The sequence below is a fragment of the Littorina saxatilis genome, linkage group LG2 (assembly GCF_037325665.1).
Source record: "Littorina saxatilis isolate snail1 linkage group LG2, US_GU_Lsax_2.0, whole genome shotgun sequence".
Classification (NCBI taxonomy): Eukaryota; Metazoa; Mollusca; class Gastropoda; order Littorinimorpha; family Littorinidae; genus Littorina; species Littorina saxatilis.
This window is the reverse complement of record NC_090246.1, coordinates 33,741,352-33,753,967: the sequence shown is the minus strand read 5'-3', so window position 1 is coordinate 33,753,967 and position 12,616 is coordinate 33,741,352. Positions and strand designations below refer to the sequence as shown.

The following is a 12,616-nucleotide window of genomic DNA, read 5'->3' as shown; positions in this document are numbered from 1 at the left end:
TGCTATATTCGACACTGAAGCAATCCAACAAGCACACTTTACGCCGATAAAACTCACACTTTTTGTTTTCTCTTTTTCTTCGGCTATAGTTTGTCTCCGACACACTCACACATGCATTTTGTTTACCCCCCCCCCCCCCCCACCCCACCTCCTAAAACAACAAGAACAAGAACAGAAACAAGAACAAGAACAAGAGAACAAGAACAATAGAAAGAAAAAGACTCACGTTGCTTTCATTTTCTCTTTTATTGTGTCCATTTTCTCGGCAGTAGTTTTGTCTTTGTTAAAATATGAACCAACAGAGAAGGACAGGTTTGGAACAGGTTTACCACGCATGGCCGTTGTTACGTTACGCAATGGGCCAGTGACACCTTTTCCCTGCCCTTGACTCACTCCACAAGGACCTGCCTGTTTCACCTGGGTACCCTGTCAAGAGTCGATACAGAATGAAAAGACACAAAGCAAACAAGAGAGAGAGAGAGAGAGAGAGAGAGAGAGAGAGAGAGAGAGAGAGAGAGAGAGAGAGAGAGAGAGAGAGAGAGGGGGGGGGGAGAAAGGGGGGGAAGAGAAAGAGAGATAGAGAGAGAGAGATAGAGAGAAAGAGAGAGAGATAGAGAGAAAGAGAGAGAGATAGAGAAGAGAGAGAGTTAGAGAGAAAGAGTGAGAGAGAGAGAGAGAGAGAGAGAGAGAGAGCGAGAGAGCGAGAGTTAGAGAGAAAGAGAGAATAAGAGACAGAGAGAGAGAGAGAGCGAGAGAGAGAGAGAGAATGTGAGAAGTATACTTGTTGGCTTAAAAGTTAGACTATCCATTGCAAAAGTAATATCCTTTTTTTTTTAAAGTTTAACTTTTTTGTAAGTTCAAGGAGGGCTGAAGCTAGAAAAACAACAAAAAATCAAATAAGGGTGAGCGCGCGCGGTTGTGTGTGTGTGTGTGTGTGTGTGTGTGTGTGTGTGTGTGTGTGTGTGTGTGTGTGTGTGTGTGTGTGTGCTAATATTTTAGAATGACTCTGTAAAAACGTAAATGTTTGATTGCCCTTGCACGGGTTTTTTCCACTCTTTGGAACTTTTCTTCCAATGATGTCCATAAATTTACCTCCACAAATGAATGACTGCCATATTTCGTGTTCTCCACTAAACCCCCAATCACCCCACCCCACCACTCCCTTTTCAAGACCCCTGGCTTTAAGACTCCCTCCATTTTAAGACCTAATTTTCTCAGGTTTCTGGAGATTTGAAAATGGGTGTTCCACAGAGCACAATTACCTCCTTAATCTGCAGTGCCAGTGGTACACTAGCAAGCGTGAAGCTTTTCAGCTCCTCGATTCTCTTCGCCTCGTCGGGGTGTGCAGGACGCACGGAGACCGGGGCCTTGCTTGGTTTGCTTGTCTGGAGCAACCCGTGCCAAGACGATTGATCCCCAAGCGAGCCAGACCCCTTCGCTGACACCAAACCCCCTTGGTCCTCAGACGAGACTTTCTTGGTTACAAAGCTAGTTTGCCGTGGGCTAGGAAGGGGTTCCCGTGGCGCGGATTTGTCGCCCCGCCTCGGTTCGGCGCTCGACGGTGCTTTCCTTTCTTTACCGAGGACAGCGGTTTGGTTTTCTTCAGGCGCAGAATTGTACCTCTGTCTCGATTCGGCGCCCGGTTCTGCTTTCCCTCCTTCACTGAGGACTGCGATTTTGATTTCTCGAGGCGCGGATTTGTCGCTCTGTCTCGAACCGCCGCTCGACGATGCTTTCTCTTCCCGGGCAGCGGTTTGTGCTCCTGGTGGCTCGGGTTTGTCTCTACATAGTGATTCGGAGCTCGACGTTGCTTTTCCTTCTTTAGTGAGGGCAGCGGTTTGTGCTTTTCGTGGCGCAGATGTGTCGCTCCGACTCGATCCGGCGCTCGGTTCTGCTTTCCCTTCTTAATTGTGGACTACGATTTTGATTTCTGGAGGCGCGGATTTGTCGCTCTGTCTCAAACCGCCGCTCGACGATGCTTTCTCTTCCCGGGCAGCGGTTTGTGCTTCTGGTGGCTCGGGTTTGTGTCTACATAGTGATTCGGAGCTCGACGTTGCTTTTCCTTCTTTAGTGAGGGTAGCGGTTTGTGCTTTTCGTGCTTTTCGTGGCGCAGATGTGTCGCTCCGACTCGATCCGGCGCTCGACGATGTTTCCAATTCTTTAATGAGATCAGCGGTTTGTGATTTTCGTGGCGCAGATGTGACTCTCTGTCTCGATTTGGTGCTCGACAGTCTTCTTTCCCTATCATGAGTGAGGGCAGCGGCATGTGCTTGTTGTGGTGCGTGTGTGTCTTTCGCTCTCGATTCGGCGTTCGACAGTCTTTTTTCCCTATTATGAGTGAGTGCAGCGGCGTGTGCTTGCTGTGGTGCGTGTGTGTCTTTCGTTCTCGATCTAGAGCTTGACGGTCGTTTGTCTTTCGCTCTCAATCCAGAGCTTAACGGTCTACCCCTTTCTCTCTTGGTGACAGCCTTGGAAGCCGTTTCTAGACACCTCGACTTTCCGTTGTCGTTGTCTTCTTTTCCAGCTTTCTTGTTCTTGGGCCTCGACTTTCCGCTGTGGCTGTCTTCTCTTCCAGCTTTCGTTTTCAACCCGGTGTCTTCTTGAGTCCTTATTTCGCCTTCAAACTGAGCAGACGCTGGTCTTTCTGTTGTCGCCTGTCTTTCTTTTGTACCTGTCTCAGAGGTTGTTTCTGTCTCTGGTTTTGTATCTTCGTTTATCGTATCTTGTCGACTCAACTCTCGCGGCGAATTGAAGGGTGAAACCGGCGGCTCGCTGGTTTCGGGCACGGATACCATCGGGTGCAGCGGACCCACCTCTGTGAGATCGCTGTCTTCTTTCGCGTCCGGTTTGCTGACCTGCTGAATGTCATGCGAGCCCCTGCGAAACCCTGAAGACGAGCATTCGTAGTCTTCAAGGTCTGTCGATGATGAAAGCGATAAGGTCCGGGGAGGCATCTTTCTAGTGCCTTCGATCAGGAGCTCCACCTTTCTGCTTGAAGGGCTGGTCGCTCTTCTCGTGTTGATCGTTGGCGAAGAGCTGCCTGTGGCAAGCTGATTTGCCGAGCCTTTTTCGTTGTGACAGTGAATGTTGTCAGAGTGGAATGAGGAAAAAAGAAGATAACATGTGACAGATGATTTTTTTGTCAGGTCGCGCGTACAAAAGCATGAACAGAGAGAGAGAGACACTCATACATCGGAAGCGTATGCACAAGGGCATGGAAGGAAACACAAATACACACAAAATATAGAGAATAAAACAGGCACACAAACACACACACACACACACACGCGCACGTACACACACACACACTCGCGCAAAAGCACCAGCACACACACACACCAGCAAACACACACACACACACACACACACACACACACACACACACACACACACACACACACACACAACCATAGAAGCCGTATTTATGACGTAAATATAGTAATACTTCAGTCAAACACATACGCATCTTCACTGAATTGTCAAAACCAAACACATGCAGTTTTTGCGATCACACAAAGCCACTTACCTAGTTCATCAACAATCGCTTCCACTCGTTCTGCCTCCTTCTCCAAGGTTGAACGGATTCTCTGTGACAACCGAGAAGCGTAATTATTTCTGCAGGCCACAGACCATATTAGAGGTGTGTTAACGACCCGACTGACCCTCGCAGCTCTGGCCAGGCTTTTACATGGGATCAGGCCATCGCTCCACTTGGGCACACTCCACAAATCAACAGCCGGTGTGCTTTCTGTGTAGAATGGGAATTTTTGTGAAATCATTTCTTAACAGACACTTAACGGACACTCAATCAATCAATCAATAATGAGGCTTATATCGCGCGTATTCCGTGGGTACAGTTCTAAGCGCAGGGATTTTTAATTTTTTTAATTTTTTTTAAATTTTTTTATGCAATTTATATCGCGCACATATTCAAGGCGCAGGGATTTATTTATGCCGTGTGAGATGGATTTTTTTCTTGTTTACACAATACATCACGCATTCACAGCGGCCAGCAGGTCGCAGCCATTTCGGCGCATATCCTACTTTTCACGGCCTATTATTCCAAGTCACACGGGTATTTTTGTGGACATTTTTATCTATGCCTATACAATTTTGCCCGGAAAGACCCTTTTGTCAATCGTGGGATCTTTAACGTGCACACCCCAATGTAGTGTACAATCTGTGAAATCAATTCATATCACAATTTTCAAAGTCTGCACAGGAAACAGTCAGGATGTTAATTTGTGATATATGTGTCCAAGTATAGAGTCTGTGATGGTCTTTTCCCATGTGAACACCCTGGGCAGATCTGAGATACTGATCAGAACAATGTTCACAAGAGTAGTAGTTACGATTAGAACAATTCTAGAAACCAGCCGTTCTATGTCAAAATAGGAAATGTTTGGGTTTACATTATTTCATTAAGTGAAACCTATGTCAGCCTGAAAAATTAATTCAGCTAAACAATGTCCCCTCTGCAGAGACAGCAACCAATTTTTGTTTCGTTGATGTTGATTTTTTTGTATAAGTCTAAGTGGAAGGATGATCTTAACGCACGAAAAACCCTGGAAAGAGTTGTGATCGTGAAACAGGACAGTTCACACAGGGACAAAAAAGTATCGTTAACAACAATCTTTTTTGATAGCTTTTGAATGTTCACAATACTTTTCAGTCCGATGAGCTGAAAGAGAAGCTACGTGGATACAGCACACAATCACGGTCAGACGCACATGGAGCAAAGGCAAGAAGCGAGAGAAATAGAGAAATAATGAGAGAGAGAGAGAGAGAGAGAGAGAGAGAGAGAGAGAGAGAGAGACAGACAGACAGACAGAGACAGAGAGAGAGAGAGAGAGAGAGAGAGAGAGAGAGAGAGAGAGAGAGAGAGAGAGAGAGAGAGAAAGACGGACAGAGAGACAGTGAGACAGAAAGAACAAAAGAAAGAGATAGCGAGGGGGGGAGGACTGCGAGTGAGATACATAGAGATAGGTCGAGATAGAGATAGGTCGAGATAGAGAGAGGAGAGAGGAGCGAGAGAGAGAGAGAGAGAGAGAGAGAGAGAGAGAGAGAGAGAGAGAGAGAGAGAGAGAGAGAGAGAGAGAGAGAGAAACAGACGGACAGAGAGACAGTGAGACAGTGAGACAGAAAGAGAAAGACAGAAAGAAAAAGACAGAAAGAGAGAGCGAGGGGTGGGGACTGCGAGAGAGAGAGAGAGAGAGAGAGAGAGAGAGAGAGAGAGAGAGAGAGAGAGAGAGAGAGAGAGAGAGAGAGAGAGAAACAGACGGACAGAGAGACAGTGAGACAGTAAGACAGAAAGAGAAAGACAGAAAGAAAAAGACAGAAAGAGAGAGCGAGGGGTGGGGACTGCGAGAGAGACAGAGAGAGAGAGAGAGAGAGAGAGAGAGAGAGAGAGAGAGAGAGAGAGAGAGAGAGAGAGAGAGAGAGAAACAGACAGACAGAGAGACAGTGAGACAGTGAGACAGAAAGAGAAAGACAGAAAGAAAAAGACAGAAAGAGAGGGCGAGGGGTGGGAACTGCGAGAGAGAGAGAGAGAGAGAGAGAGAGAGAGAGAGAGAGAGAGAGAGACAGACAGACAGACAGACAGACAGACAGACAGAGAGGGATGGAGGAGGGCAGCGGCGCAAACACACACACACACACACACACACACACACACACACACACACACACACACACACAAACAAACACACACACACACACACACATATACACAGTGTTCAATATTCACCTTGTCAGGTAGCTTTTTCTTGAGCATGACAACTTTCTCAGGATTGTTGATCATTTCTTCTTCTTTTTTGATATTTTCTTCTCTTTTTTTCATCCTTTTTTCTTCTTTTCTGATTCTTTTTTCTTCTTTTTTCATCCTTTTTTCTTCTTCTCTTTTGATATTTTGTTCTTCCTCTTGTACTTCCACTTGTGCTGCCCCTTCCGAAAACTCTTGAGATAGAGAGAAATTCAAGTTTTACGCTCTCACGGCAAAGCCATTAGGGGCATGTTGCCGGGTTTTAACCCGACTTTATTATTATTATTATTATTATTATTATTATTATTATTATTATTATTATTATTATGGGGAGCTTATATAGCGCGAACCACAACTGTGCTCTCAGCGCTTTACATATTAATTTCTGCTGTTTGAAATGGAATTTTTTACAGACAGACAGACAAACAGACATTTTTTACACACAATATATAACGCATTCACATCGACCAGCAAACTTCAATCCTATTAGGCGAACATTCACCTTTCACGGCCTATTATTCCAAGTCAAACGGGTATTTGGTGGACATTTTTATCTATGCCTATACAATTTTTCCAGGAAAGACCCTTTTGTCAATCGTGGGATCTTTAACGTGCACACCCCAATGTAGTGTACACGAAGGGACCTCGGTTTTTCGTCTCATCCGAAAGACTAGCACTTGAACCCACCACCTAGAGATGAGATACACAAGTCTATGCGTGTTTAGGTGGTATCAGCCATTTGCACTTATAGCAGAATGACAGTGGTCTTTAACGTGCCACTGTCTTGACACGGGGGTGGGAGATGGATACCGTCTCTGGGCCTGCACATAAAGTTGACCCGTGTCCGTCCCGCATTCCGTCCCGGCCCGGATTCGAACCTGCGACCTTACGATCACAAGTCCAGTGCTCTACCACCTGAGCTACCCGGGCCCCCTACTCTTGAGATAAAATCATTAGTTCCCCACATAGTAACAGAAGACAAGCTAAAAGCTCTTGTTCTGGCGAAGCAAGATCACATATGTTTTGCAAATTCATTGTAGTATTCCCGCGTAGTACTCATAGTAGGATATCCTTATTTGGAAAATGCCAAGCGCAAAACTCCTCTCAAATCCCGTGCATTTCGTGCGTTTAAAAAAAGCGTGTACAGCGCTCCAGTGTTAAACTGTTGCTGCACTTGTTTGGGTGTGGCTATAAGCAAAGTGACATGAATTTGATTGGTCAGTATTTTTAGGCAAAGCACATGTTCTCAGCAAACAGAAAACAAAATATTGGAAGCGTGAGTCACGCTACCTATAAATAAAATCTTTTTTTACATATTTTTTTTATAACTTTTTTTCCCCATGGTTCATTCATCATCTGACATAACTTTTTAGCGATATCTAACCATACGATTATTGAAAAAAAGCAAAAATGTAGACGACCACCTTTAAGTTTATGGAGTCGAAAAATGTAACTTATCATCGACATGAATCTATTTATTGAACTTGAAAGGTATTCACAAACGATACCGGGTGTAGGGCTTCAGTTAGTACAATTTGTAGATTGTCTCATATTCATGAAAAATACTAAAAGGATATTCTTTATTTCTCCAGAAAAACAAGAGCGCATCAGGGTTGTTTGTTTCCCCAAGACACGCACACAAGGTAGTGGCGTACGTATTACCGACATCCCCCTGCAAGTTTCATAATTATTTAAGACTGTAAATTCTCTAGGCTCAGTGTATCAAAAATATCCGGTGAATAACTTTAAACAAAAGTAATAACTTGTCGGATCCAGATAACTACTATCATTAGAAACTGTCGTCATATTTCCGCCCAATGTGTATCTTTAAGCGCAAACATGTGGTCTAAGAAGGGACAGGCAATTCCCAGCAACACGTGAAGATGAAGTAATAAGTCGCGTAAGGCGAAAATACAACATTTAGTCAAGTAGCTGTCGAACTCACAGAATGAAACTGAACGCAATGCAACGCAGCAAGACCGTACTATACTCGTAGCATCGTCAGTCCACTGCTCATGGCAAAGGCAGTGAAATTGACAAGAAGAGCTGGGTAGTAGTTGCGCTGAGAAGGATAGCACGCTTTTCTGTACCTCTCTTCGTTTTAACTTTCTGAGCGTGTTTTCAATCCAAACATATCATATCTATATGTTTTTGGAATCAGGAACCGACAAGGAATAAGATGAAAGTATTTTTAAATTGATTTCGAAAATTTAATTTTGATCATAATTTTTATATTTTTAATTTTCAGAGCCTGTTTTTAATCCAAATATAACATATGTATATGTTTTTGGAATCAGAAAATGACGAAGAATAAGATGAAATTGTTTTTGGATCGTTTAAAAAAAAATAATTTTAATTAGAAATTTCCGAGTTTTAATGACCAAACTCACTCATTAGTTTTTAAGCCACCAAGCTGAAATGCAATACCAAACCCCGGGCTTCGTCGAAGATTGCTTTGCCAAAATTTCAATCAATTTGATTGAAAAATGAGGGTGTGACAGTGCCGCCTCAACTTTTACAAAAAGCCGGATATGACGTCATCAAAGACATTTATCGAAAAAAAGAAAAAAACGTCCGGGGATATCATACCCAGAAACTCTCATGTCAAATTTCATAAAGATCGGTCCAGTAGTTTAGTCTGAATCGCTCTACACACACACACAGACAGACAGACAGACAGACACACACACACACACATACACCACGACCCTCGTCTCGATTCCCCCCTCTACATTAAAATATTTAGTCAAAACTTGACTAAATATAAAAATGACAATGAACGTAACTTACCTTGGCCTAAAGGTGTTTCAGACAAAGGTGCTTCAGACAATCTATGTTGCGCCTGATCGAGTTTGGCCACCAGAAGTGAGTACTGTGATGTAGCCTCTTGCTGCAAAGACAGAATGGTATGGTCAAGATGGGGTCCGTCTATGTGATACGGATCAAGACAATCCAGCCTATGTGGTCTAAAAAGAGTCCGGCCATGTGGTTCAAGGGAATTATAGACAATGTTCGGAAATAACTCTGTCATGATTTTCAATTCAGTTGTTCGTCGCGATGGCAGATGAAAGCCGGTCAGTAGCGTGCTACTTGCTTTGCCGCGCTTTGCCAGTAAAAGGGGCTCTTGGCTAAGCCACGACGCCAAATATATCCTGACAAGAGTCTTCTTCTTCTTCTTCTTCTTGTCGATCACTCAGATGGAAACGCCGGTTCTCCGCGCAAATGTTGCTGTGCGCTGTAGGTCGTCCAGACTGCCATAGAGCCTCCGCCCAGATCTGGCTTCTGAGGCCATCGTGTAGTGGGCAAGTCTGCAGCAGGTGTTCCGTTGTCATGCTGCCTGTTTCACAAGGGCACTGGTCTGACTGGCCAATTCTGAACTTGTTGAAAAGGTGGTGGTTCATTCGGTTGTGGCCTGTCCGCAGCCTGAATATGAGGACCTGCTCAGACCTTGTGAGCAGGTGAAAAGCGTCGTTTTTGTTGTAGTGTGGGTGCTGCTGCAACCACTTTTTGTGTTGCTTGGCGTTGATGATGGTCTTGGCTTCTTTGAAGGTGGTTGATCTGTCATTCTGGTCCTTCGTAGTGCCCTCCTTTGCCAGAGTATCTGCGGCTTTGTTGCCTAGTATGTTGCAGTGAGAAGGGACCCATTGCAGCACGACTGTGTGGGCTCTGCACAGGGAGGTCAAGGCGGATGACAGGTCATTCAGTTCTTTGTCTCTGGCAGTGTCTAAGGCCTGCAGGACTGACTTTGCGTCGCTGAAGAACACAACGTTGTTGGAGGAGAGTGGACTGTGCTCAATGTGGGCTGCACCTGTCTGGAGCGCTACTGCTTCAGCCTTGAAGTTGGAGGAGTAGAGGCCGGTAGCAAGGAAGATGTGTTCTTCTTCTCGACCTCCTGGGTACTTTATGTAGATTCCGGCACCACCACTTCTGACAGCCTGGTCGGCAGATCCGTCAGTGTATACATGAGTCCATTGGCGTTGGGGGTAGGAGTTGTGGATGTGTTCAATGGTGAGAGACTTCAGTTCAGCACAGCTGTGGGAGTCTTTCTTGCCAACGCCAGGAATACTGCAGCGTATCTGGGGTCTTCCTTCATCACTCCAGCTTGGGTTTTCAAGGTATTGGGGGATATCTTTGGGTTGCTGGTCCAGGATATCTTGGTGTCTCCTTTCCAACACCCTCGTCTGGTGGATGAAGCTTCCTCTCTTCAGTCTTCCTTTTGTTGGTTGGCACAGTCTGTCTTTCATGGGGTGAGTTGGCAGTCGTTTGAATTTAGCTGCCTGGGTGAGGAGTTTGGTGTCCCTTCTGTCTTCCATGGGCTCAAGGCCCATGATGTTTTCCAGCTCTTGGATAGGGGTTGACCGCATGGCGCCAGTGATGATTCTGGCCGCCTGGTTCTGCACCTTGCTGACTCTGTCAAAATTTGACTTGGCTGCTGTGCCCCATGCCGTCACTCCGTACTCAAGTACTGATCTGACGCTGCCCACGTACATCTTCTTGAGGATTGCTGCATCTGCGCCCCACGTTGTGCCAGTTAGCTTTTTCATTAGTGCTAACCTTAGCTTGGCTCTGGCTTCGACTTTCTCTGTCTGCTGTTTCCAGGTGAGTCGCCTGTCAAAGGTCACGCCAAGGTACGTGGGGGTGTTGTCAGCCTGCAGCGTCTGTCCGCAGAGCTTGAGGTTGGCCTTCAGTTCTTTCGGGGACAGACTAAAGATCGTGTAAGTGGTCTTCCTGGTGTTGATGTTGACGAGCCACTTCTTTGTCCAGTCCTCAAGCACTTTCAGCGCCTCTTGCATCCTGTAGTTTGCTGTTGTGATGTGCTCTTCCGAGCACCAGAGTGCAAGTTCGTCCGCGTAGATGGCTCCATGGACATTTCGAGGGAGGTCCTTGACGATGTCGTTGATGAGGACTAGGAACAAGGTGGGGCTGAGGACTCCACCCTGTGGGACCCCGTCTTTCAGCGTCTTCTTCCGGCTGTACTGCCCGCTTACATGGACTTTTGCTTTCCTGTTGTTCAAGTACTGGCATATCCACTGGAACATACATCCGGCCACGCCACTCTTCTGGAGCTTCAGCTTCAGCCCTTCCTTCCAGACCTTGTCAAAGGCCTTCTCCATGTCAATCCAGATTGTCAGGGTGTGTTTCTTGTCCTGGTAGCCATCTTCGATCTTCTGGGCGATGTTTGTCACCTGGTCCTCGGTCGAGCGATGTTGCCTGAAGCCGGCCTGTTCTGGAGAAAAGGTGTTGTTCTTCTCAAGATGCCAAGTGAGCCTGATGTTGATCAGCCGTTCCATGAGTTTGCCCACGCAGGTAGTGAGGCTGATGGGTCTGTATAAGTCCACCTTTGCTCGGTCTTTGCCCTTCTTGTGGATCGGGACCATATCAGCTTCTCGCCAGACTTGCGGGACATGGCCAGTCTTCCAGCTGTTGTTGTAGAGCTTCAGTAGCTGTGTTTTTGCCCTTGTGCCTAAATGTAGAAGCATCTCGTTGGTGATCTTGTCTGGCCCTGGCGACTTTCTTTCATGCAAGGCTTTCATGGCATCTGCCAGCTCCTGATGGTTGAACGGCTTGTTCATGTGTTCCTCTGGCTGATGCTCATTGGAGGTTCTTCTCTCCTCCTGTATCTCTGCTCTTCTTTCTTCTGGTACAGTGATGTTGCTGACTTTTTCGTAGTTGTCAATGAAAAGGTTGGCAGCCTTTCTTCCTGTCAGCAACTCTTGGCCCTGCGAGATGGTGATTGTCGCTGCTCTTGTGTCTTCGTCGTTCATGGCTTTCGTCAGCTTCCACAGCTTGTTGCCGTCCCTTTCTAGGTTCAGCTTCTTCGTCTTCTCCCTCCAGCTTGATCTTGCTGCTTGGAGGTAGGCTCTCTTGTACTTGGCAGTGGCTGCTTTCAGGGTGATGTTGTTGTCAACAGAGGGGTTCTCCTCCACTTCTTCTCTGATACTGCTGACTTCATCCTCAAGCTCCTGAAGCTCTTCCGTCCAGTAGGGCCTGTAGTTCTTGCGTGCGCCCCGTGGGATTGTTTCTGAAGCTGCTTTCAGGATGGCCTGGTTGAAGTTCCTGGTGACCCGGTTGATGTTCAGGTCATCTGTCTTCAGGCCCCTGGTGTAGAGGTCTGTGAGGCTCGCAAATATGTTCCAGTCTGCCTTGTTGTAGTTCCATCTTGGAAACGTTGTACTGTTCTGTGGCCTGTACTGCAAGTTGATGGCCAGCTTCACTGGCCGGTGGTCGCTGCCTCCTAACTGGCTCAGTATCCCTCTTGTGGATTTCTTGGAGAGGTCATCAGTTGCGAAGGCAAGGTCTGGGGTGGAAGTCGACAGCCACCTGCGTGAGAAGAAGGTGGGTGGGTCTTCTGGATCGTTCAGCAGTATCATTTGAGCGTCGATCTGCCAGTCCTCCACTTCCTCTCCTCTTCTGTCCGTCTCCTCGTAGCCCCAACAAGTTGAGTGGCTGTTGAAATCGCCAACAACCAAACAGTTCTCGGCTGGTAGATTTTCCAGATACTGCAAGGAAAGTTCTTTGTCTGGGGGGCAGTACAGGTTGTAGATGGTAATGACAAAGCTGTCCACTGTGATTTTGACTCCTTGGACTTCAGCTTGCTGATTTGTGTCCACTTTGATTTCTTGTGCTGGTATACTGTTCTTGATGAGCATCAGCACTCCTCCTTTGTGTCTTCCTTCTCTGTCCTGTCTGCAGGTTTGGTATCCTCTGATGGTGAACCGGTGGTTCGGATTCAGGTGCGTTTCTTGGATACAGGCTACATCAATATTGTCGGCATACAGTCTTTCAGTGAGAGGAAGCTTTTTGTTGTACACTCCTTCCGCATTCCATTGAAAAATGTTCAGCGGTCGAGGAGTC

General features: G+C 46.3%; 1 protein-coding gene across 4 annotated transcripts in view; it reads right to left on the bottom strand.

The window, feature by feature from the left end:
* LOC138958806 (uncharacterized) overlaps positions 1 to 8,672 on the bottom strand; it is a 46,705-nt gene extending 38,033 nt beyond the window's left edge. The window contains exons 1-5 of one of the 4 annotated variants that reach the window (XM_070330098.1): positions 8,552 to 8,672; positions 5,747 to 5,953; positions 3,527 to 3,587; positions 1,263 to 3,064; positions 227 to 426 (exon numbers count right to left, since the gene is read on the bottom strand). In XM_070330098.1, the coding sequence (XP_070186199.1) occupies positions 227 to 336 (110 nt within the window). In that variant the 5' untranslated portion in view covers positions 337 to 426; positions 1,263 to 3,064; positions 3,527 to 3,587; positions 5,747 to 5,953; positions 8,552 to 8,672. Of the gene's footprint in view, positions 1 to 226; positions 427 to 1,262; positions 3,065 to 3,526; positions 3,588 to 5,746; positions 5,956 to 8,551 lie in introns of all 4 variants that reach the window. The other 3 variants (XM_070330099.1, XM_070330100.1, XM_070330101.1) reach the window with 3 other exon arrangements.
* Between the last annotated feature and the right edge of the window lie 3,944 nt (positions 8,673 to 12,616).